Source organism: Hydra vulgaris, chromosome 01 (assembly GCF_038396675.1).
Source record: "Hydra vulgaris chromosome 01, alternate assembly HydraT2T_AEP".
Taxonomy (NCBI): domain Eukaryota; kingdom Metazoa; phylum Cnidaria; class Hydrozoa; order Anthoathecata; family Hydridae; genus Hydra; species Hydra vulgaris.
This window is the reverse complement of record NC_088920.1, coordinates 48008592-48036170: the sequence shown is the minus strand read 5'-3', so window position 1 is coordinate 48036170 and position 27579 is coordinate 48008592. Positions and strand designations below refer to the sequence as shown.

The window sequence follows — 27579 nt, the reverse complement described above, 5'->3', positions numbered from 1 at the left end:
TACCCTGTTAATTTTCTTAAATGAAATGTTCTGAGTTCAATCATTTAGTGAATATTTCTGACATCTTCTGATAGCGTATCCGATTCACTTAACAGATTTTATCAATATTTTTTACAATTTGCAAGCTCTAGTTAATAACTATTATTTGTCTTTGGTGGTTGATGATGCTGCAATATGCTTGAGAAATGTACAGCAGCAACGATGTCTTCTGCAACAGGATAGTTAAACAGATTTTTAGATCCTTCTACTTTCTTTAAGAACCTCATATTAAGAATTTTGGGTGTTGGTAAAACCTCAACAATCTGTCCAATGTAATTCAATTTCACACTTTTTTTTAGCTTTTCCTAGGTAGACTACTACATCCCAACTCCCTGTAGTTAGAAAATTGTTGACATCAGGTTCTTCTTGATTAGATTCATTTAAATCAACATTTTTCTTGTCATTACTTTCATTGGGATAACCACTACTACCGACTTCAATGTCTTCTAATTCAGATAAAGATTCAACATCCTTTGAAGCTATTTTTGATTTTTTGCGTTTAATTTGTTAGTTTTTGGATTTTTTCAATTTTGATGTTTGCCTATAATCAATGTCATCTATTGTGATCAATTTTCCTTGTGCAATTTTTTTCCTTCTTTTTCTATTGGTTTTTCCTGCTGCATCATTACCACAGTACTTCGTGAGAATATCTATTACACCCTCATTTGATATTTCTTTTATGGTCTCACCGCCATAGTCTTTGTTGACATCTGGAATCCGTTTTAATACTTTTTCTTGATTCAATGGATATATGCTTGAAGCTTCGAATCCCACTTTTAAGTTGTCTGCTTTCAGAGTATTTGCAACTTTGTCAAGAGCGCTGGGAAATGGTTTTTTGGAATTTAACCCTTGATTTGTGATTCTCTTCTCCATGTTTGTAAAATCTTCTTCCACTCATCTTTCAAGGATCTAAAAACAGCAATATCAAGTGGTTGTAGCAGATGTGTGGCATTTGGGATTAAACATCTAAAGCGGATATTATTTTCCAAGCATGCTTTGATGATATCAGATGAGAAATGTGAAGTTAAATTATCCCCAATAACAACATAGTTCCTGTAAGAGATTCTGTTTCAGGAATAAAAATTTCCCTGAACCAACGTTCAAATGTTCTAGAGTCGAACCAACCAGATTTTAAACTGTCGAATATAGTTCCAGGTGGGCCACCATTTGTCCACTCTATATAGCAGTTTGCAGCTTTATAAACAACCATGGGAGAAAGAAACTGACCTGCTGCACTCCCACAGTACATAATACTAATAGCTCATTTTGAATGCTGCATTTTTTTTTCTACACGTGTAAGGTCACGTTTACAAACTACTGTTTTAGAGTCTGGATTATCACTCACTTTTGTCTCATCATAGTTAAATATATTGGTATTAGGAATGTCTTGAAGTGTAATGGATAACTCATCGAAATATGAACATGCTGAATTTCGATCAACTTCAGCTCTTGCTGGTTTTACATTGTCAGCAATTCGAGCAGTCAAATTATTGCAAACAATGAAGGATTTTATCCAATCAGGGCAAGGCACGTTATTTTTAAATTTTAAATCAGTAACACCCATTCTGTTAGTCTTTTACTAGCAGACGTATATCCAACTTATCCAAAGGTAATTTCCAATCTGTCAGGATGCTAATAATTTGTAGAATCTCATCTTCGGTATTGGGTTGTAATCTGGTCTGCCCTCCAAAGTTTTTCATATGTCTTAGTTTACTCTTGCTGTGCATAGTACCATATGGTATACCATATAACTTGAATGCCTTGAAAATCGATATTCTGTTAGTTAAGATATCTAACAAGGCATTTTGCATGGCTCTGCTGGATACAACGCATAGGATCTGATTTTACGTTTATAAATTCTCGTGAATTCTTCTGCAATTCTTCTTGTGATATTTTTTGTTTTAATGTAAATAATCGTTTGAAACATTAAATAACCACAATAGGATTGAAATATCAAATTTGAAAATTATTTGAAAAAGTGAAAAACAAAATTGTTTTAAATTTTCTGCAAATATAATTGGGAGTAACCAAAAATGAGTGGTATATTACAGTGGTGTTATAACTGGAGTATACCACTTGAACATCTAAGTATAGATTTTTTTAATTTTCAAACATCCCAGAATATCGCCCAAATGTGATTTTTTTGGAGTATTTTAAAAGAAATGGTCTGTGCAAAAAACTAACAAGCAAAAAATCTTAAACCACTTTGGTTTAGGGTCAATAGCTGACTCAATAAAGTCGACGAAAAGGTTTTTTTATTATATTCAAATTTTATCCTATAATATTTTAATATCGAATTTAATGCTGCTCCTGCTGCTGCCGTTACTATTTCGTGCGTGTTTGCACAGAACTTACGGCAGCTATTACTACTAGTAGTTTAAAAAAGCAAAGTGCAATGAGTCACAGCACTTTTTGTATAAGAAAATGTGAACGAAGGCGTATGCAAATATCTAACTTGTAAACTACAAATTATGTAATGTTAAAACATATATCAAGTTTTACAGTTTTACTTTCACTTGAAAATTGCATTGCGGCAACATCTCCTTAAGATTTGCGGCAACATCTCCATAAGATTTGCGGCAACATCTCCATAAGATTTGCGGCAACATCTCCTTAAGATTTGCGGCAACATCTCCTTAAGATTTTTGGCAACATCTCCTTAATTACAAGGTCTTAGCAAGGTCCTTTAAGGACCTTGCTAAGACTTAGTAATTAAGGTCTTAGTAAGGTCCTAATTTTATCTTGCTTAGCCCTTGAATTAGAAAAATTAGAAATAATAGACTGATAGAAGAAATGTTATATAAATACGTTATATTATATAAATACATTTCTGTTTAATTTGTAGCTTAAAAATTTAGAAAATATATATTTATATATATATATATATATATATATATATATATATATATATATATATATATATATATATATATATATATACTACTGTGATCAAAAAAGGTGAATTTTTTTATAAAATGAAAAATCTTAATTTATTCTTCCAAATCTGTATCGTCCCCCTCAAAATAATCCCCCCCGGCCCCAATGCACTTTTGCCAACGTTTTTTCCAGTCTTCGAAGCATGCCGAAAAGTCCTCGGTAGGGATAGCCTTCAATGCGCGTGCCGATTCACGTTGGATCTCTTCAATGGACTCAAAACGATTTCCCCGGAGTGGTCTCTTGAGCTTTGGGAACAGCCAGAAGTCACACGGTGCTAAGTCGGGCGAATACGGTGGTTGTGGAGCAACATGGGTAGAGTTTTTGGCGAAAAACTCACGAAGAACCAGTGCTGTGTGCGAAGGCGCATTATCGTGGTGCAAAATCCAAGAGTTATTGGCCCATAATTCCGGTCTCTTTTTGCGAATAGCTTCACGCAAACGTCGCATAACGCTTAAATAATATTCCTTGTTGACAGTTTGGCCAGTTGGAAGGAATTCGATTGAAATTGAGAAATTTCGACACCAAACGTGATTTGAGTCTTCTGAGGCCCAAATGATCCTTCAAAATCGCTTGCACCGACCCAAATGATATTCCAACCATGTCAACAAGGTCTCGAATGGTTAACCGACGATTTGCAAGCACCAATTCTTTGATTTTGTTGATGTGGCGATCATCAATCGAAGTCGATGGTCGTCCGGAGCGTTCCAAGTCATCAACACGTTCTCGGCCTTCTTTGAAGTCTTTGTACCACTTGTAAACATTTTTTTGAGACAGTCTCTTCACCGAAGGCCTTTTGCAACATTCGATACGTTTCAGCAGCAGAAATATCATTCCGCAAACAAAATTTAATAGCACTTCTTTGCTCAACAAAATTAGACATCGTGAAAATCGCCGAATGCACTTTTGGTACTTCAGAAACAAGCGTAAACAAAAAAAAATAATTATGAGTTTGACATGAAATTTGGCACAAATGTTAATGACATTCCTACCAACTTAAAAATAAAAAAGATGGGACGATTCGAATAAGGCCGGAAGTTTAAATTAAAAATTCACCTTACTTTTTGATCACAGTAGTATATATATATATATATATATATATATATATATATATATATATATATATATATATATATATATATATATATATATATATATATATTACATTATTTCAAGGAGTGATTCCTACGTGTTTACTGGAAACACAAGCCATTCGATAGGCTTTTATAATTTGCATGACGTGTTTGATAATTTAAACGATGACGAATGTTGTTTTAAACCAACCAGAATGTTTCAAGCACATGAAGATGTAGTTAATGCTGTTAGGTATGTTGCAAATGCTATTATTTAGGTATTTTTTCAGTTTATATAACCTAAAAAAGTAAATGTTTATAAAATTTTGTCTCATAGTCTTCATCCGTCATTGCCGTTATTGGTTTCAACATCTGGTCAACGTCATTTCTTTGTTGATGACTCTTCGGATTCAGATTCTAGTGGAGATACACCGACTGCTCGTAAAGTTGATAATTCTATGAGGATATGGGTTATTTGAAAATGTGCCAAAGCAGTTTGACATTAGTCAAAAAAATAATTTAGCAGTAGTTTGACACAAGTCAAACTGCTGCTAAAACGTTAAATTTTTCTTTGCTCTTGTTTGCTTAGTGACATTATTGGCTTTCATTATAATCAATCTAATAAATGTCAACCTTGTAAAAGTAATAATTAGAAATTTTTCGTTTGATAACCATTCTATTCAATAGAATTTCAGTACAAATTCATTCCGCCAATTGAATTTGACTTAAAAACTCAAGGTAATATATGTAGATATAGGTGGATGAAGGCGTTATGTTACTCAAATAAGGAACTGAGATATCTGGAGTTAAAGTTTTAAACAGATTTTATTCGAGATATTTTTCTGTAGTAAAGATATGTAAATATTTATAGAGCAATATAGTTATCAAAGTATCATCATTAATGGATGAATGTAAAAACCTACATCCATGTAGTGTATTGCTGTGTGTGAATAGATGTGTAACATTACTCCTTCATCCACTGTGTAACATTACTCTTTCCAGGCTTGTGGAACCAAATATTTTTTTTACGGCTCGGCTCTGGCTCCTAAGAAATATCCGGCTCGGCTCCAGCTCCTGTACTTTATGAACAAAAATTGCAAGTTTTGAAATATTTTTTTTGATCGCATTTGCTAACCCAAATTCAAACCAATTACAGAAATTAATGTTTAACCAACTTTCATGATTACAAGTACAAAGAGTTGTTAGTCCTTGGCCTTGGCCTTGAAACTTTTGGCCTTAGCCTTGGTCTTGGCCTTGATTGTTTTGGCCTTGGCCTTCATAAAAAAATACATAAAATGAAAGAATGAAAGTTTTCATTCTTTGTTTTTATGTATTTTTGTTTTCAGCTTTCATATATATTTACAACTATGTTTTCTTATTGACTTCGTTGAATTCTGCGCATAACCTTGATCTAATTTCACAACGTGTGGTTTTATTGTCATAGCACTTGGCTACCTACAGTTTGTTAATAATTAGCTTTAACGTAAGGCAAAAGTTTAATTCTTTGGTCTTGAAAAGGTTTGCGTAGGCCTTGGCCTTGAAACTCTTATTCTTTGCCTTGTAACTTTTGGTCTTGGCCTTGTGACATGTGGTCTTGGCCTTGGCCTTTTTGCCTTGTTAACAAGCAAGTATATTGTATTATTGTCACTACTCTACTATCGGACATTACATTTGAAAAGAAAAATGTTTTGGGTAAATATACATTTTTTTCGAAAAACAGGGGTTTTCATAAATTTAGACGCACTCATTTTTTTTACATATATGTAAGAAAATGCCTAAAATAAAATAAAAGTGCTACCGCTATGTTTGAAATATAATTTAATAGTGAAAATGAAACTATTATAGAGTACCTTAATTTTTTTACAGGATGTTTATTACTCATTCTATACCAATTAACACAAAAATGTTAATTGATAAGCTTGATTTTATTTTATTCATAAATTTAGACGCACAATCAAAAAAGTCTTATATCTTGTTAATTGATAGTTAATTAGTAGTTTTTTTCCCATATTTCTCATTAATGGGCCTAAATTAATTGATTTTGTCAAAAAACCTTATATAAATATGACTTGCCTGAAATTTGTTAATCATTATTTAATAAATAAACAAAAGTTAAGTTAGTTTTGCACTAAAAAGACGCGAAAAATGGACAAAAGACGTATCACTCAAGGTGAAAGATGACAAATTATTGCTCATATCAAAGAAGGAACTAAAAGTAATAGAGAAATTGCTAGGTTAGTTGGAGTATCTAGGAAATGCGTTCAGACAATGAAGCAAAACTTTCTTCACACTGGTGGTGCCAGCGAGAAAACGAAGTCAGGTAGACCCTTGTCAACCACCAGAAAGGACGATAGTGAATTACATCTGTTTATCAAAGCACAGTCCGCCGAATACTTATCGAATACAAGATTGGTCTACTCTGCTTTGAAGAAACCGCTCCTGCGTCCATATGATAAACAAAGGAGACTAAAATGGTGTCGTGAAAGAAGGTATTGGACAATAGAAAAATGGAAAAACATGTGGAGTGATGAGTGTAACTTTGAGCTTATCAATCGCAAATCTAACATAACAGTCAAAAGAATGGCTCACGAAAAGTATTGTACAAAGACCGACTGTACAATATGGAGAAGGCTCGATAGGAATCTGGTCATGTTTCAATTGCAAAGGTGTTGGTATGTGCCAAACATACACCCGAAGAATCAACTCCAGAATATACGTAGAAGTACTGGAAAACAACCTAACTCCATCAATTTACCTGCTTATGTGCAATGATAAACTATGGAAACTTGAACAAGATGACGCTACTGTACATACTGCATACTATATAAAGGAGTGGTTCAACGATAATAATATCAAGACAATACCGTAGCATCCATACTCCCTGATTTAAACCCGATTGAAAACATATGGGCTTGGATTGACTGTGAATTGGCATAGACTCAAATTTCAACACTTGGCCAGCTGAAGGACGTCCTCAAGGAAACCTGGTATAGGGTCTAAGAAGCGATGTGCAAAAATTGTGTTGAGTCTATGCCTAGAAGAGTTCTTAGTTGTATTAAAGCAAAAGGCGGATACACAAAATATTGATTGGTTCATAAATTACACCTCCTAATGTATCATGCGTCTAAATTTATGAATAATTTTTTTTGTCTTATTTTTTTAATATCATGTAGTTGTACCTAATAATTACCTAGTATTTGTATTTTTTTGTAAATTTTTTTAAAATTTTGTATTCTGTATGTATATATCTAATAAATAAATAAAAAAACTAAACCGAAATCTTTTTTCGTTATTGTTTTATCGTTAAAAAACTAAAAATTTCTATTCTCAAATATGAGTGCGTCTAAATTTATGAAAACCACTGTATTATTTACCCAAAATTAGAGTCTTTAATTTTAGTTTTAATTCTACTCAGTGGGCACGGGACATCGTGACTTTGATAAAAGGGCAAAAGTCTAGCTTGCAAACTTGTTGTAAAATTGATGAGAAATATTATGACTCGTTTGTTGATGTTTTTAATTAATACTATCATTACTTAATGTATTTACCCTAAAAAATAATTTCAAAATGTGTTAGTATCAAGTTTTAAAACGAAGTTCATTGTTCCGAATTTAACGATTGCACGCTTTAGTATAATTTTTAAGATGAATAACCTTTAATCATAATATCGCGCATCAAATATTTACAGCATAATATTAGTATATAAATATAATATAATATGAAGCAATACATGTAATACTGTAAGAATGTTTCCATATATAATTTACTTATTGTTTTTTTTTTAATAAAGCATATTAAGAAAACGCTATTAAAGGATAGTATTTTGTTGAGTGCAAAATCGTTGAAATATTCATTTTTATTACGTTTCGGCAAGACTGTAACTGTTAGAAAAGTATTTAAAAAAAATAGAAGTTTAATAAATAATTCATTCAACAAATTAGTTAAACCATGAATGAATAAAGTTTGTCTACAGTAAAAAAAAAACATACATTCTATTCCTTTGAAAAAACATTAGAGCCGAGAGCCGCTCGATTTTTCCAGCTCTTGCTCCACCAAAAAACAGCAGCTCAAGCTCGGCTCAACAAGCCTGACTCGTTTATCTACACAAGTTCACGTGAAAAGCGTCACAAACATTTATCTGCGTAAAAAAGTGGAAACTTATATTTTTGCGGTATAACGCTCTCATCCACTTGCATATATATATATATATATATATATATATATATATATATATATATATATATATATATATATATATATATATATATATATATATATATATATATACAGTGAAAAATATTAAGACCACTGTCGAAAAAGTGAATTTTTCTAATATTTCTTATAAAGACACACACACAATGTCACAAAATGAGCCTAGTTCAGTATTTTGTGGATGCTCCTCTAGTTCCAATAAGTTTTTCAACCCTCTTAGGCATCCCATCAATAAATCTTGGACACATGTCTTGCATTTCTGGATTATGTGTCCAAACCTCTATGAGCGCCTCAATCAATGCGACATTTGTTGTTGGCTTTCTGTCGGCAATTCTCTTTTTGACTATCATCCACAAGTTTTCAATCGGGTTCATATCAGGTGAATTACCAGTCCATGGTAGGATAGGAACATTATTACGGTTCAAAAGGTTTGTAATAGAGCGTGCCATATGACACAGTGCGCCGTCTTGTTGGAAGATGAAACCACTATCAGGAAAATGAATTGGAAGTTGAGGTAGAAGTTTTTTCACCTTTATGTTGATGCATTAATGTTAATCCATTCTGTCTTTAACAATTCTAAGGGGTCCTACACCATGAGAACTTATCATCAACCATACCATTACTGAGGTAGAATGCTTGACGGTCTTCACCAGACATTGCGGTTGAAATTCTTTCCCAGATCGACGGCACACGTACTGACATTTATTGTCGAGTATCTCGAACATAGACTCGTCACTAAAGCAAACCTAAAAATACAAACACACTGTAAAATTCTTGAGCATACATTAGATTAACATCCTGTAATCACTGGTTCATTTTCACTTCATTTTCCATTCACGCAATAAACACAACCATTGCTACATTGTTCGATATCTATGGACATAAAACAATTGCACTAGCGGGTAAAGTATGATATTAAACATCATTATTACATGAAAAAATATGTTAGAATTTCCTTTAACTTAGAGTACATGATTGTAGGCTTTTATTTAAAATAATGGTACATTTCTCCATTGTTCTGTGGTTCAATCTTTGTGATCCATGGCCCACTGTAACAGTTGCGTTTGTTGAGCATTGTCAAGAGCAGTTTTTTGCGTGGTCGACGTGCTACAAATCCATCTTATATCAGACATCTCCGAACACAACTTGTTGAGGCATTGATCTGATGCTCCTGCAGCACACCCTGGAGCTGCTTGCTGGTCATTCTTCTGTTTTTTCGACAGTTTGCAAGCAAACTGTCGAAAAAATCCGTCTTGCACGTGGCGTCATGACTAGTTTTTGGCCTGAAGTGGAACGTCTTTGAGAGGACGTAAAACCAAAGTCCAATCGTTTCTTGATGGTAAAAACTGCTATTTTACTTAGTCCACATTTCTTAGCAATTTCCCGTTGTGAAAATGTTTCCAACTTTAACAATGCTTCAACTTTGCCTCGCTTTCTGGGACTAGGGTCAGCATCTTTACCCATATTTTGAAAATATAATATAATCTGACAACAAAAAACACTTAAATAATCAAAATCACATATTTAAAATCAGAAAATTATTAAGCTGTATCACTATCAACAGCAATAATCTAACAAATATTCACTTAAAGGTCGTTTGAACCATACATATTCACTTGTCTGCAACTTACATTTCACAAGGCAAAATATGCCAAATGTTCACTAAAACACATAATTCTACAATAAAAATTAACAGATTCAATTCAAATCAATAATTTCAATACTCAGCCACACCCACAGGATGTTAATGATAAAATAAAGCAGTGCTACCACTTTTTTAGAATCTAAAAAGTATTAACTAATAAAAAAGCCTTTTTTCTCGGTGGGTAATATTTTTCACACCACTGTATATATATATATATATATATATATATATATATATATATATATATATATATATATATATATATATATATATATATATATACAAACTAATAAAGCATGGGACTCAGATTGAAGAAATATTAAAACAATGGATTTTATCTGATGGGGTTAATTTGATTTTATTAAACCAAAATAGCAAATAAAATAAACCAGTGACGGATCCAGGTGGGGGATAGAGAAGGGTGCACCCCCCCCCCGTACCCATTTTCCCCACCAGAATTTATAAAAGATTTAAATACCAAGGTTCAAAGTTGAGCACCAGTTAAAGCATTATATACAGACAGAGGCGTCCCGAGGGAGGGTGGGGGGTTCGTAGTGTGTCTAAGAAATTAATCAGTCGGCAAATTTGGACATTATAGTCGGCAAATGTTAACCAACGAGGACCTATCTTTCTTTTTTTTAGTTGTGATACCCCCTCCTCCTCCCACCAAAAAAATCTGGATCCGTCACTGAAATAAACACACCCAGAAAATGGGAATTTTTCACAACTATCCAATACGGCATTTGTATTTAAAAGTCACCTTATGAACGACTCTTAAACATCTTCTAAATGTTCTAATGTTAAGAACGTTTAAAAAATGTTTTAAAAGACGTTCAAAATGTAACTTTTAAAAACAAATATCTATTGGGTAAAGAAATTACAACTGTAAATTACTAATTACATATTATGTTATTTTTTCAATTGTAGAAAACTGTAATAAACGACCATCCAAATCAAATATTTCTTTTTTTTTTAAAAGTTAATGTGATAGAAAGTTTTATAGGTTTAATAATCGTATTTATATTACTGGATACTTAATGCAGATTTAGTAAAGAAAACATAACTGATACAAATACTGAAACATTAGATTAAATTTTGCTAAAATAAATGTTAAAAGTGCTTTTTTAATTAAAAAAAAAAATTAAATAAGAAAGAAACTTAAATAAAGTAAGTTGTTTTAAAAGTAAATTATTTATTAGTAAATAAAATAACGCCAAATTTATTCTCACAAACATAATTTTTTTTTTAATGGCTAGTGGCATATTAAATTATATTAATATTATTTTTTTTAATGGCATATTAAAACTTAAATGAGTTGAGAACAAAACCCCTTTGTTGATGAACGGATTAGTCTGACAATTGAAAATTGGTTAAAAAAGTAAACATTTTTTTTATTTTTGGATTTAATTTGAGCCGTTTTATGAAATATTATAAAATTTAAATTTTACAATTTTTCTTTTATATAAAGTTATGCATATACTAAACACTTTGTTTAATATATTAATATATTTAGTTTGATTTATTATATAAATAAACTGTATTGAAAATTAGTTTTTAAAAACTTCACTATTGAACCTCTATGTAGTCGCTGCATAGCAAAACTTAAATCCATTTTTTGCAAAATTGACTTTTTTGGTTTTAAATACTCCTTAGGTGCACAAAAGTCATTGATCCAACCATTGCAACTATGAGTAAAATTCAAATATCTTATGTCCTAAAAAAAATAATTAAGAGACATCGTTGCTGCAAAACATAACTATCCTAAGTCCATTTTATAGCAAAAAAAAACTTTTTAGGTTTAAAATACTTAATACATAATAAATAACTGAAAACAAGTAGGTTTAATCAAAAAAATCAAAAGCAGTGAATATATTTAAAAATTTAAATATCTTTTTTTCAGAACAGCCAAAACGGACTTAAAATGGTCTTGTTTTGCAGCGGCAATTTTATTTGTAGAATTTAATTGTAGAATTCGTAGAACTTTGTCATATTTTATATAGTTTTAAGATTATCTTAAGCTCATTTGCATTGTTGCTTCTCATAAACTTAAATTTTTTATTTTTTATTTGTTAAATTATGAAAAATAATAACATATTCTATAAGTATTTTAAAAACAATTTGGTTTAATTAAGAAGATCAAACACAGTGATGAATTAAAAACTTTAAATACCTTTTTCTCAGAACAGCAAAAATGGACTTAAGATGATGTATATTATTATATATTAAATGTATATGTTATACTATTATATATTATATGTATATATTGTATTATATATAATATGTATATTACTATGTATATGCATGTAGAAAGTGTGTATGTATTTATGTATGTATGTATGTATGTATGTATGTATGTATGTATGTATGTATGTATGTATGTATGTATGTATGTATGTATGTATGTATGTATGTATGTATGTATGTATGTATGTATGTATGTATGTATGTATGTATGTATGTATGTATGTATGTATGTATGTATGTATGTATGTATGTATGTATGTATGTATGTATGTATGTATGTATGTATGCATGTATGTATCTATCTGGTTCAAAACCTGATAAAACTGCCTTTAAAACTGTTCTCAATATTTTTATAGTCTCACACTCCAGTCATATAAGAGAATATCTCAGCATCTTTAAATTACTTTTTCAGCCATTCTTATACCATTTAATACCACACAGCTTGCATTTTGAATACAATATAATTTGAAGAACAACACTTTTAGTGCAAATAGTAAGCAATTATTCAAAACATCTTTAAAATGTTCTGATCATTTTAATCAAGATTGCTTTGATGGTTTGTATGAATAAATTGCAAGAGTAAAACCACAATTACTATTACTGCTATAAATGTTGCCACCAGTGAAAATGTTGCAGGTGAAATCCACCAGCTGGATTAGATCTGCTAAATCTTGCTACAGGTGCACCATCTTAAATAAGAGTTTTAGTAAATCATGCTAAACAAAAGCAAAAAATGAGTTATCTTTGGTTCACAAATTTATTTCTTGCTTGAAAAAAGTAGTTATAGGCCACAATGGTCACAATTCTCATTAAATTATATGAATGCTATTGAAAATAGTATTCATATTGTGGAGTATAATGTGGTAATATGTTTATACAATCATTTGCTCTCTTGTATAAATTGAGTAAAGATTTTATCAATAAAATATTTAAAAACAAGTTAAACAATTTCATGCAAACATGTAACTAAATTAAAGTTCAGCCAATATTACCTTAGGATCCAGGCCACATTTTAAACATAAGTCAAACATGTACAGTTAAAATCTCTGCATTGCAGAAGGAGTGAAAGTTTAAACCATTTTTTTAAATGCGATCCTTAATGTCACCCTAGGGTTGAAATATTCCACAAAGCTTTGAAAGGTTATCTGATGAAAACTCAAAAGGTAGTCTTGTAAAAAAATTATAAAATTAATCTCTCGCAAAGTTTTTTTCAAAGTTTTTTTTTTTCAAATGTTTTTAAAAGATATCAAGTCATCATAAAGTTTTACTCGTCATGGCAATCAGTTTCATTATCTCCATATCGGCTTCCAACTGCTTCTTGTGTTGTGTTGGATACCTACCCAAGTTGTAAATACCTTGTGTTGGATACCTGCCCAAGTTGTGCTGGATACCTGCTAAAATCTTCTGGGTGCCCATTGTCTTTTGTGTGTCATGTTGAACAGAGTGTAGAGTGATACCTTGTCGAGCTAAACACAGGCAGCCTGTGATTCATGCAGCTCGTTAGCTATCTTCTCTTCTTGGAATGCTTTTTGTTTGGTGAGCTCAGCGAAGCCAAATATGCTTTTACTTTTCAAGTAGTATCTGGCACTTGAGGTAGATGAATGTTACATCTTTAGCTTTTTGCCACATTTTGATGTAACCTCTTTGTCAACGTAATTAAGAAAATATTTTCGGATTTCGGCATGATGATTGTTATTTGCTATTTAAAATTTAAATATTACGACATCAATAGCAACAGTATTTTATAAAAAATTAAATCTTTTTTCCGTGAAATGTTGAAAAACTTTAAAATGTTACGTTAAAAAAATTTAAAACTAATTTTAAACTTGGAAACGTGTTTAGGAGACAGATGACTTTAACATAAATTTGACAAATAACCTTATTTAACTAATTGTAGAATTACAAAAATTATAGTAAGTTGTGTTTTTATTTCATTTGGAAATTATTATTTATATTTGGAAAATTTTTGCTAAAGCGCTTCTTTTTTTTTTTTTTTTGTCGTAAATGAAGCAAAGCTAGTTTTTTTATTGTATATTATAATTTTTTATCGTAAAAATAAAAAATTTCTCGAAAAATTTCATCATTTTCGAAAACGTTCAAAAACTTTCGCGTAAATTATTAACTTAAAAAAAAAAAAATATTGCATAATCACTTTATCTCTGTCATGTAAAAAAATTCGCACAATAATTGCAGTAACCTACGGGCGGGTACCCGGGTGTCCGGGTACATGTAGGCAGCCTTAGTCACAATACGCACGTTAAGTACCAGATTGCTCAACTTTTGTAAAGAAAACAACGCCAAGCTTATATACTTATCGGCTAGTTAATTGCACATTCTTCAACTTTTAAACGTTGGTGTGGATTGCTATATTAAAAAAGAATTGGCGCCAAATCTTAGAATAGAATTGCACCAAACTCACCTTCAAATTATGGAGAGGTTTTAAAATACAGGCACTTTATTCCTTGCAAACTCTCCATGCTTGGTCCATGCATGGAATTCATTGGCTGATGACCGTTACCACTGCGCCGGTGATGCAGTTCATATTCCAATAGTTGGCCATGTTCGTTTTACGATCGGCATGGTCATGTTCGTTTTACGATCGCCCGATCTTGTTCCAGACTTAAACCATGTTTGTTGAAAAAAATTGAAAAAAAAAAATTGAGTTTGCGCATACGTTTTTTTTAATAATTCTTCAACTTTTTAACAGGTTTTAGTTTTTTTATTACTTTTTAAGTTTCCTTATTACTTTTTATTGACTTCTATTTGTTATAAATTTATTGGAATTCATTAACGAATAATAAGAAACCTGTTATAGCAAAACGAATTGTAGTGGCACATATTTTATTTTATTTTAAAAGTAAATGTTTTTTGAGGATCCCAAATCATTTACACTTTATTCTATTTGTTTTATATAAAATAAATAATATAATTTATATATAACTTATGACAATATATTACATAATATCATAATATTTTATTTTATTTTAAAAGTAAGTAAATGTTTTTTGAGGATCTCATATTATTTATACTTTATATCATAAAGTATAAATGATTTGAGATCCTCAAAAAATATTTACTTACTTTTAAAATAAAACCAAATTGTTTGGTCAATAATACTTTACAAATATTATGATACTATGTAATATATTGTCATAAGTTATACTATATTATATAGATTACACTATAGGCTATACTATTTAATAATGAATATTGTCATAGGGTATAACATTTGGCAAATGTTATATTTCAACGAGATATAACCTATGAATTGGTAATGTTATACTAACAGTATGATTTGAGGATCTCAAATCATTTACAATTTATATTATTTATTTTTTATTTATATCATTTATAGTATAAGTAAATGATATAAATATAATTATATTTATGTATTTTTATAATTATATATATACATGAATACATAAGTATAATTATATTTAATCAATATATCGTTTACTTATACTATAAATGGGTAAATTTGCGGTTAAGCGGCATGCCTTTGGAAAATTAAAACAAATTTCTGGCATAATCAACAGTGAGTAAATTAATAGACAATTATTTTGTTATAATTGAATGGACCACATCTAAATATTTGTTTTAAATTTAACAGCTGCAGTTCAAAAACATGAAAAAGGAGCAAGTAATATAGATGTCGAGAGGTCCATAAAGCAATGGTTAATGCAAGCTCCTGACAGAAATGCTAGTCGTGCAAAACGTGCCTTAAAAGTGTAAGCTAAAAATACTTGATAGTTTTTTTTGTTGTCTTAACTTTGATATTTTATATATTTTTCTTGAAATATAATGTGTTTATTGTTACAAAGCTTTTATTGTATAAGTCAAGCATTACAGAGTATTGTACTTTATAGTTTTTATTCAATTTTACAGTATATTTTATATTTTATTCCTTCGTTTACTTCACTTATTTACTTTGGATACAATTATATACTTATTTTACAAGTTTGACCAGACATTCATTTTGCGTGACTGGATCATATGTAGGTTAAACATTTCCTTTTATTTATGCCAATTAATGTAGAATCATAATTGTTCTCATCATCATTATTATCATTTGTTCAGTTTTTTTAAATATTTTTACATACATAAAAAGCAACGCGATTGAGTTAATTGTTAGAATTAGATTGAATAATGATGTTAGTTTAACAATGTAATCAAGAACAATAAATGCTAATAATGTAAAAAGGCAAAATGAAGATAACACAATATTGTGAGCGAGCTAATTTTTTAATCTATAGATTATATATAAGTTATAATATATAAATATATTGCTACTTTTTAATGTAAGTTTAGTGCTTTAATATCTATTTAATATTAGAAATTAGATGCAAAACTGTTTAAATATCTTTTAAATCACCTGGCACATCGTCAGGAGAAAAAGATTGTAGTAAAATTGGAAGTCGAGTAGTATCAAGTGTTAGCGCATGAAGACATCAAATAGTAATTATGATCTTCCTTTGTGATTTTGCTTTTTTCCTTTGCAAGCTAAATGTGTTTAATGTATTGAAATCTTTTACCAAAATACAGCATATTTACAGTTACATTTGTGTAGATCACAATGTGTTTATAGTTTTAAGATAATTGGAATATATTTTTATAACTTTTATATGTAATATTTCATTGAGAGTGTTTTTTGAAAACAACACGATTATCTAATGTTATCATGGAGTCAATGAGTTGTGATTTATTGGATAAACAGCGTAAGATATTCTTTTTATATTGAATCCCAAGAAATTTTGTTGATATAGAAATTGATATAAAAAAAAAAAAAGAAAACAACCACAAAAAACTTTTTGGGTGACTTGGTTGTGATTACTAAATCTATCAGATGCAGCTTGACATGCAGAAAAATATGGATACTGAGAAGTTCATGCAAGCATCAAATTGAAATGATGGTAGAAGTTTAACCGTACGCCAACCTTAAACTTTTATACGTATTGTATTGCAAGGCAATTTTATTGAATTAAAAATATTTGGTAATATAAAACTTTTTGTTAAAAAGACTGTGTCGTTTAAAATATCCCATATTTCATTTTATATCACCCATGCAACTTTTTTAGGTAGGCAAACATCACCCCGCTTCATCTTTTTCTTCCTGACTTGTTTTACTTTAAAATCTTTAAGTTAATATCTCGCATTTGTGTCCCCAAAGTCTCTGAGTTAAAGTCTCGCGTTTATTTAAGCATCGGTTATTTATAAAAATAGTGATAAATGTTAAAAACAAACAAAATGAACCAAAAGTAGCATAAAAAAAAGCAATCGCAAAGCAACGGCTAACAATGTTCGAAAAACGACTGCCATCCATGGACCAAGTCTTAAACGGTAAGCAAGACTTGGATTGGATTATGCTTGTCGGCCAATGGTGGGCCAAGCATGGCGAGTTTCCTGGGTAGAAATAAACAAAACTGAACCAAAATATTGCAACATACAAAACACAGTTTATCTGTTTACAGGTACACTTCTGTTTAAACTGCTTTTAATGTCCATCAGTGCCTACTTCACCACACCTATCCAAAAATGGTCCCAACCTCAAATTTGAAGTCCAATGGGGCATTAATCTGCAAGGTCTCACCAGATCTTTTTTGGGCTCAGGCTCAGGTATCATCAGATGTAAAAATTAAAATCTAATCTCTATAGCCAAAGGAGAAAAATACATTTAAAGTTTTATAGCACTTTGCGCTACTGATCGCATTTGGAGTCCTGTTGTAAATCTATTTTGTTTTTTTTTCACTTTTGGGTTACGGAGTTTTTAAAAAATATCAAAAATTCTTTACATATATGTGTTGGCTATAACTTGACGAAAAATCAGCTCTTTAACACTTGTGGTTTGTGTACAGGGACCTAAAGTATAGGGTATGACACTAAAAGCCTCTTTAAAAAAAGACAACGGATGCTTTACATTTTTATTCTAACCTTATTATCGACTATAGAAGTTTTAAAACTTAATAGAATGAAGCTTTGACATGTATCTTTCAGGTAAAAAAAATAAAAGCATGATATCTTTTATCTGTACAAAGATATAGCTCTTAAAGTAGGAATCTCACCTTTGAAAAAACAGCCAAAATATAGCAGCTTTTTGTGGTTTTTATGCTTTTTAAAGATTCAAAGTTACATCAAATAACTAATTTAGTAACAATATCATGAGTTTACTTTGTCTGCAAAAACAGTGCTTTTTTTGTCCAAGTTTGTATAAAATAGAAAACACATAGTTAGAGGCATTTTTTCTAATTGTTCTGAATTTAAAACACATAAAAACCTCTTTATATTTTTAGTTGTTGAACCCACAGGTTTGCTTTGTTGTTTTTGTTTAAAATGATTGACCAAATATTGGAAATAAACACAATAATAAAAACCTATTTTAATTTAAATAAGAAATATATCTTTACTGAAATGGGTTTTAACAAGATATCAAACAAAAGAAAATCCCAATCAACCTTAATCTCCCATTGATAAAACACATACATACAGACATGAAACAATTTCCTTTAAAAAAAATTTACTATATGGTGGTGTTATAATGTTTATTACTTTTTCTACAAATCGCTGTTGAGATTTTTTTATTTCGTACTTGCAAAATAAGATATATACTTCTGATTAATTTTTTGTAAACTTATGATATTTTATGAAATTATAAATAAATTAATATAGTTTATAATATAAACAAAAATTTCAGACAAGAATATTTCTTGTCAACAAATGTTATATCAAGTATTTCTATAATGAAATTCTACAAATCATTTTTTAACTGTTTAAAAAAAATGAACTATTTAAAAAATCAAATTCAAAGATGCTTGCTGTTATAGTCAATAACACACTTCAGTAACTGGCCTCCATAACCAGGGCGATCAAGGTTTCTTTTGTACCTAGCCCATTGAGCACTGAAGATTGAATGCAAGGCTTATATTGAATACTCACTAAAAATGCCCAATGCTTTACCCTTTAGAGAAATAAATTCAGGAACATGATAGAACACTGCATGGGCGTTTGGGGTGACTGAAACTGGGAGTTGAAGATATGAGTTCTTAAAGTCTTTGAAATGTTGAACATATGCAGTATTTAATGTCCTTCCAAAACAGGAGCTAACAACTCTTAAAATGTTGGAATGTTTTCACAAACCTGAAATTTTCAGGTCAAAATGGTCTGCCTTTTCTCGTTCAACAATTCTTTGCAAAACATCCATTTTCTTCAAAAGCTTATGATAATCATTCCCAACAAACTCTCCACTGTGATAAGATTGTAATTTCAATTTGGGAAGTAATGGCCAATTTTTGTCTATAGGCCATATCTTTAGCATTGATTTGTATGATTTATAATTCCAAGGAGAAGATGAAATTTCATTGGAAATTCATCTAAATAACTTAATAACTTGTTTGGCATCTTGTTGGTCAAACAATGGGTTATGAACAACATTACAAAAATCCTTTGCGCACATTTTTCCATTCTCTTCCTCAATAAATGCTTTCTTTGGAGTTCCCTGTTCTTTGAGGTCACTAGATTTAACATCACCAACAGCAAGGGTGCTTGCTTGAGTGAGACTGAATGCCACAGATGATATTGTCTAGCTTCATGTCACATGCAATAAAGAAAGGCACATCAATTTTCCCAAATAAACTTAAAATTTCTTTGACATTTTCATGAGTTTCTGAAACATTTTTAGCAACAGCAACAAGTAGCTGACGCTTGGCACTTGTTTCGTCCCCATGTTCTACAGTCAGTAAGCTTTTGTTATTCCAGGCTGAACTTTTTTGACATTTTGACATCCACCATTGGAGATAACACTCAAGCTGAACTCGAGGAAAGATCCTCCATCATCAATACCTAGTTTGGTGAGAGGCGGCGAAGTGATTGCTCTAACTCTGAGAATCGAATTATAAAAATCCCTTAAACTTTTGCAGTGAACAACCTTCGCCAAATAATCAGTTTTGTTGATGGCCTTGTAAGTGAGATTTTGGAAACTTTGAATAAACTTTCAATCTTTCGACCAGCCATTGTAAAATTTTCCTAAATTTTGTTTAAACAATTTTTGAATTTGTAGTCTTGTTTAATGTTATAGCCAGTTCTTGCATCTTTTTATTTGAAAGACCAGTATTGATTTGAACTTGAACCATATCCAAAGTAGTTTGAGAAGTTCTTGATATGCACTTAGCTCTAGAGGGACCTGGAGTAATAGTTAAAGCTTTACCACTTTCTCTGCTCAACCTATTTGTGCCCTGTGGAGAGGATACCTTTTGAGCTATTACAGAAGACGCAATCTTTTCAGCAGTTCTGGAATCAGTTGCTATTATTTTCTTTAAGTTTTCAAACTTGGTGGCTTGTGAACAATCATGTGTTATTTCTCTTTTGACTAAAATGAGACAGTTTGAGCATAGTTTATTAAAGCTACTTGATGGTTCTTTCAAATCTTGATCGGTTAAAAAAGAGAGCTTTGTAGAATGTCCTTTTAGTTGGCCAACTTGGCAAAATAAACAATTACAAGAATCAAATCCTCTGGTCTGTGGTCCAATAATCACTTTGTTAAAGTCATGTAGCTTGGAAGAGACAAGTTTCTATCTCCTTTGCCATGCTTTTGTACAATTGCTCGGCAGGAATTGCATATTTCCAATGAACCTCTATCATCCTTAAAATCAATGGAATTTCCAGAAAAAATACCTAGTATTCTTTCCTTGATGAAATCAGAAATATGCCTGTCACGTTTTGAAAAACAAAAGAAACATACAGATTGCCGACAATCTTGATGAGTTTTTCTTTTATATAGCATTTCAGTGGTTAAAAAACTGATCTTTGAAAAATAACTTCAGTACAAGCTTGTGTTGGTAAAAAATCTTTTTAGTTATTTAGGCTGTTGACTGCTTAAATGTAATTACTTTGATGTTGTGGCTTTTCCCGGAAAATAAGAAACATTTGTTTTCACATTTTTAAATAGTAGAAAAAACCTGGTCAAAGCAATAAAAGATTTTAGGAGATACTTCAATGCAAAAAAAAAGCATAACAGGTTATACATATTTGATTTATATAAAAAAAACTTGGTTCTAACATTAATTTTGAAGTTATATTATAAATTACCAATTAATTTTTTAATTTACAATTCTTTTAATTTTTACAATTTAAAAAAAAGTTTTTATTATATCCAATATTTGGTCAATCATTTTAAACAAAAACAACAAAGCAAACCTGTGGGTTCAACAACAAAAAATATAAAGAGGTTTTTATGTGTTTTAAATTCAGAACAATTAGAAAAAATGCCTCTAACTATGTGTTTTCTATTTTATACAAACTTGGACAAAAAAAGCACTGTTTTTGCAGACAAAGTAAACTCATGATATTGTTACTAAATTAGTTATTTGATGTAACTTTGAATCTTTAAAAAGCATAAAAACCACAAAAAGCTGCTATATTTTGGCTGTTTTTTCAAAGGTGAGATTCCTACTTTAAGAGCTATATCTTTGTACAGATAAAAGATATCATGCTTTTATTTTTTTTACCTGAAAGATACATGTCAAAGCTTCATTCTATTAAGTTTTAAAACTTCTATAGTCGATAATAAGGTTAGAATAAAAATGTAAAGCATCCGTCGTCTTTTTTTAAAGAGGCTTTTAGTGTCATACCCTATACTTTAGGTCCCTGTACACAAACCACAAGTGTTAAAGAGCTGATTTTTCGTCAAGTTATAGCCAACACATATATGTAAAGAATTTTTGATATTTTTTAAAAACTCCGTAACCCAAAAGTGAAAAAAAAAACAAAATAGATTTACAACAGGGCTCCAAATGCGATCAGTAGCGCAAAGTGCTATAAAACTTTAAATGTATTTTTCTCCTTTGGCTATAGAGATTAGATTTTAAATTTTACATCTGGTAATACCTGAGACCTTGCAGATTAATGCCCCATTGGTCGTTTTTTCGGTCCGCAAATTTGAGGTTGTGACCATTTTTGGATAGGTGTGTCACCTCTCGTGAATCTATTAAATCAATAATAATAACTTATCCAAACACGCCAGTCTCAATCAATAAGTGTAAAAAAATTCAAATGTTAATTTAATTTAAACTGCTATTCAAGACTACTGAATCTCTCTAAAAAGTGCATGAAAAAGGCAATTTCAAGTTGATCATGTCAAAACTAGGTAACTATATATACAGTTATCTAGCGTTGTATTTATAGTGTGTATGTATTTATATATATATCTATATTTATATATATATATATATATATATATATATATATATATATATATATATATATATATATATATATATATATATATATATATATATATATATATATATATATATATATATATATATCGATCCTAATTTTTGTTTTTTTGGATTTTTTTTCTGAGTTATTTTGAATTCTGTCTTGACGGAGACGGGCGGATTCTTATAAAAGTTTTTTTTCAAATGCAGTATTAGTTTATTTCGACTTTTATATTTATATTAAGACATTTAGTTATTTTGTCCTTTCATCCGCAAGTTTAAAGTTAAAAATTTAATTTAGTTTTGAAACTTAATTGAAATGAAAGTAAAACCCTTTGTTTAGTAAACTTGTTAGAGAGAAAATTTTTCGCTTTTTTTTGTTTTTTTTTTGATAAAGAAAAGCTTATAATAGATTGTAATTTTATTTTCTATTTAATTTACTTAATTATATTAAAATAATTAAACTGAAATAAAAATTAAATTACTGGCTCAAAGTAGATAAACTTACAGTAAATATTGACAAAACATTTACTGAAAGTTTATCTACTTTGAGTCAGTTAAAAAATTCTTTAAGTTCTAAGTTCATAATTTCAAATAACAAAGTAATGTTGTTATGCTATAGAAATAAATTTGTGTCGTCGGCAAACATTATTTCCTCAGGCTGAATACATCTTGGAGATCATTGACATAGATCAGAAAAAGAAGAGGTATAGAACATTGTGGCAAGCCACAAGTAATGTTTAGTAAAGCTTTTAGTAATTTAATATCAACGTGTACACATTGAGCACGATTATTTAAATAACTGTTACACGTTTTAAAAAGACTTCTGTGATTCCATATAGTTCGAGCTTTTTAATAAGAAACTGATAATCTATAGTATCAAAAGCTTTTAATAAATCAATAAAAGTTCTTAATGTATATTCAGATTTATTAAACGACTCATTAATACTACGTGTAAACTAAAGTATTGAATGTTCGGTTGAGTTATTTTTTTTTGAAATCATACTGATTATTAAATAATACAGAGATAATAACCCCATATAAAAATTTAGGTAAAGACTTAAAACTTAATTAAAATGCCACAAGCTCAACCCTTAGCCTAAGGCAAAAAACGTTTTAATAATAAAGAATCGTTTTTAATCTTCAGTAATAGATAAAGTTAGTCTTGGACTAACTTTATCTATTACGATAACACTTTTTACACTTGGATTTTAACCCCTCCCCAGAAAAGGAATCTTAAGTAGAATGGATACGAAAATAAGTTTTTGAGGACGGTAAATTAATAAGATTAAATAAAAAAGAATATCATAGCAGAAAATGAAGCACGGGAGAGCTGGAAGAGTAAATTTAACCAATAAGCCTAAGGCTATACAAATACACTGAATATCTGAAATGCACAATTTAAAATATTCAAGTTAGAAAAAGAAAAATCAGTTATCAATAAATCAAAATGAATGAATCAAAATGAATAAATGAATAACAAATCAAAATAAATGAATGAATCAAAATTCTTTATCATTATATTTATAGGAAGAAAGTTATTGTTCACAGTGATCACAGAGAGTTAGAATGTATTAAGCAAATACTTCCCCTAATAAAACATTTAGAGCAAGTGAAATTTTTTTTAAATTTAGTGATGCACAATGGGACATAGCTTTAAAACTTTTCAAAAGTCTGTTTTTAGTTTCGGACTTTTAAGTTAAATAGTTGTTTTAAGGGCACTTGTTACACTTGCAAAAAATTATTCCATAGAATTTTACAATCTGTAATCATCAGCCAACACATAAAAAAATTTAAATTGTAAGTGAGGACATAAATAAAAAAGGCATTGCTTTAAAAAAAAATACATATAAAAAAAATATTTTAAATATACTTTTTTCAAATCAATATATATTGCAAGCATTTATTTAAAGATTTTCATTACTTAAAGATTACAAACCTTAAAATAAAGAATCTTCGAAAAAATATTGGAACTTTTAACGAACTGCGGCTTTAACACTACAATACAAATTATATGTATAACTCGATTTCGCGAGTTATTTATATTAAACAAAAGAGTTAAGCTAATTTATCGGTTAAAGGTCAGTTCTGAAAAATCCATTGTATCAGATGGACCACAGATTCTAATATAAATTACCACCAAAATATATTTCATAATCCCGTACCTTTTTCATTTTTTTAGTTAATAAGGTGCTCCATTAAGAACTAACGGTTTTATCACAGAGCAACGTGGAAAAGCATTCAACTAGTTAGTTCACACCTCCTTCCTTACCATTGTCGCTTTTATGGCTGGAATCGGCATCAAACCCGAACCACTTGTTTCTTAACCTTGTTAGCCAGAACTCTAATTACTGTTCCACTGCTTCTTAAATTATTTATACTTTTTAATTGTTTTTTTTTTATGTATAAGTTACATAATTTACAAAGGAAGAGAGAGAAATTCAGCAATACTAATTTAAACAAAACAACTTCACTTAACACACTTTCTTAGCGAGCGTCATCGTTGCTGTAGTGACTAAAAAGAGTTCGTGACGCTCTTAAGCAGAGCAAGGGGGCTCTAGTAATCTCCATTGATAGACGTGTTCTAAGCCAGTTTAGGACTGTTTTGTATCTATTGCTATTCTTCAAAGATAACTTGAGCTCAAGAAGTGTTGTGTATTGTTGACATTCGTCCTTGAACCGACCATTTGTACTAAAAATCAATGAGGTATTATGTTCCACTTCTACAACTTGTTTTAAATATTCGCGTTTTTTCGCTTCTTCGTGGCTACGCAATACCTTTTTGTTGGTTGGTTTTTGTAGGATTTGAAGTTTACTTGCGTAACTCTAACATCAAAAAATTTAGTTTTTCCTTGCCTCCAAAACCCTTTAGCTTTTATATCTAATCTAGTTTCGTCGTTTGTATTGGCAGTCTTGAGATGAAATTTTTCATTTGTTAACGTATTTGTTAAATGTGGCTTTTCTTGAACGTCTATACAATCTTTGTTTACGCAAACAATAAAAAAATCTCAGATATTATTGTGTCTGTTACAAAAAGCCACTTTTTTTGCATGTCATAGCGTGTAGTTTATTAAACTTTGGTGTGAATTGGCAAGTGGAACATCTCAATTTAAGTACTTTAACTCTTCTTTATTTAGGTCTAAATTTTGATCTTTAATTGGCAAAGTGTTTAACCAACTACTGACACCTTTGTCACAGGACTGTTCAACAAGCATTTAAAGATTTCTTGGAAGACTGGCGTGAAAGCTTTTAACTTCCGTATATTTTTGTTTTTTCAATCTATGTTTGCTTTGTTTTAATTTCTGAAAAGGCTTTACCAAATTAATCTTTTTCTTTCACGAAGTTTGGCTGGTCAAGTATGGAATTTACAAGCATATTAGTTATTTTCTTGGATGCAGAATGCTATTCTTTGGCTTCAGTTATTATGTTACAAAAACCAAGTTCTCATTTCGATGGATTTAGTTCCAATAAATCCCTGTGTTCATTGAAATATAAATATTTATTTTTTCATAAAGAAAAATATATTAACTAGAAATCCATTCCTGTTTTATTTAGAAAAATAATGTGTAGAAACATTTATTTTTGACTTTACTTAAAGACAGAATTTTTGAGTAATATAAGCATACTCAAATTACCAGTGTTTTTCATTGAAATTACCTAGTTTCTTAAAATTGGGGTAAAATTGGTTTTAATTGCTTTTTGAATAAAAGCAAAATGTAGTAAAAAATTTTTATTGTTTTTACTACAATTTTAAGAGTTAATAAAATTGAAAAGTTAACGTATAAATTTTTTTTTTCTTTTTTGCGTTTAAAATCAAGTTCACCTTTTTGCGTTAAAGTTGGCCAATTTTTACTTATCTTGGCATTTTTTCATTTTAATTTTGCAATTTTCACTTTACAAATTATAGTGAAAATTGCTAAATTAAAATGAAAAAATGCCAAATTAAAGTGAAAATTGGTTAACTTAAACGCAAAAAGGTGTAGTGTTGTTTCAATTAAAAATTAAAATTTAAAAATAATAAATAAAAATTAAAAATTTAATACTTTCATGATAAGTATTGTTAATAACGAATCATTATATTCCACAAATTAGCTCTAATTGTCAGATTTTATTTCTTTACTTATTTATCATATTTATGTTATTTTTTTAAGCTAATTTAAAGTGCTCATATTATTATACCGTCTGGGTAATATGAGCACTGTTGGTACTTTTTTTAAAACTCTGTATTTTTTTAAAAAAATTTCGGGTGCCCAAATATCTAAGTGGATCATGAGTAGTGATCCCTAAAGTGGTTTATTCGAAAAATTTAGAATCCAGCATTATTATTCTTGAAAATATTTATGCTTAACGTGCTCCAACACCATTATTTTCAATTAAAAACCAGGATGGACAAACAACTTTGCAATATAAAGTGCCATAAAGGGCTCATTAGTTGTTCGCGCGTACAAATAATGCCGACCAAAAAATCAATGTAACGCATTAAATTGATAATATGTTTATATATGGTAGGCATTATTAGTACGCCCGTACAACTAATTTTTTTTTGTTTGTACACGCTTATTTAAACATAAGTTACAAGTAACTATTTTGACTATTTCACCTAAAAATCTAGTATAATTTAATTAATTTTTTTTTATATAGATTAAATTAATTTATAAACCCTATTTAAATAAAAATTGAAATACTTTTCTTTTATTTAAAAAATGCCTGGCCAAACCTAAAGTCAATGTATGTTCTCCACTGTGGCGCACAGTGGGTCAGTGACTGGACAAAAGTATAAAAACCAAAATCAGAATTTTGATGCCTAAATGGTGTCGAACCTAAATAAAGACATTATAAAACAATTTAAAACCGTTTATATATACTTAAAGTTTTAATGAATATACTAATGCTGTGGTTGAAGTAGATGCAAATGTAAATTAGAAAAAAAAAATTATAAAGAGAAAAATGTTGTTTAAAAAATCGATGGAAATAAATAAAATTTACATAAAATATTGCGCTTTTTAAAATATTATATTATAACTCTATATATTATCTAGATTTTAAAAGTTGTTAGACTAAAATTGGTATGTAATTAACATATTTATAGCAAATTTAAATATGCTTAACTTGTATTGTATTATAAAAAATTAATTAATTATAATTGTATTATAAAATATAATTGTATTATAAAATATTAATTGTATTATAAAATTAATTGTATTATAATTAATTGTATTATAAA

At 29.6% G+C, this 27579-nt stretch overlaps 1 protein-coding gene across 2 annotated transcripts in view; it reads left to right on the top strand.

Moving 5' to 3' along the window:
• LOC136071778 (MATH and LRR domain-containing protein PFE0570w-like) overlaps positions 1 to 4717 on the top strand; it is a 52189-nt gene extending 47472 nt beyond the window's left edge. For both annotated transcript variants that reach the window (XM_065788423.1, XM_065788422.1), the window contains exons 13-14: positions 4150 to 4299; positions 4384 to 4717. In XM_065788423.1, the coding sequence (XP_065644495.1) occupies positions 4150 to 4299; positions 4384 to 4525 (292 nt within the window). In that variant the 3' untranslated portion in view covers positions 4526 to 4717. The remainder of the gene's footprint in view (positions 1 to 4149; positions 4300 to 4383) is intronic.
• Positions 4718 to 27579: the final 22862 nt, after the last annotated feature.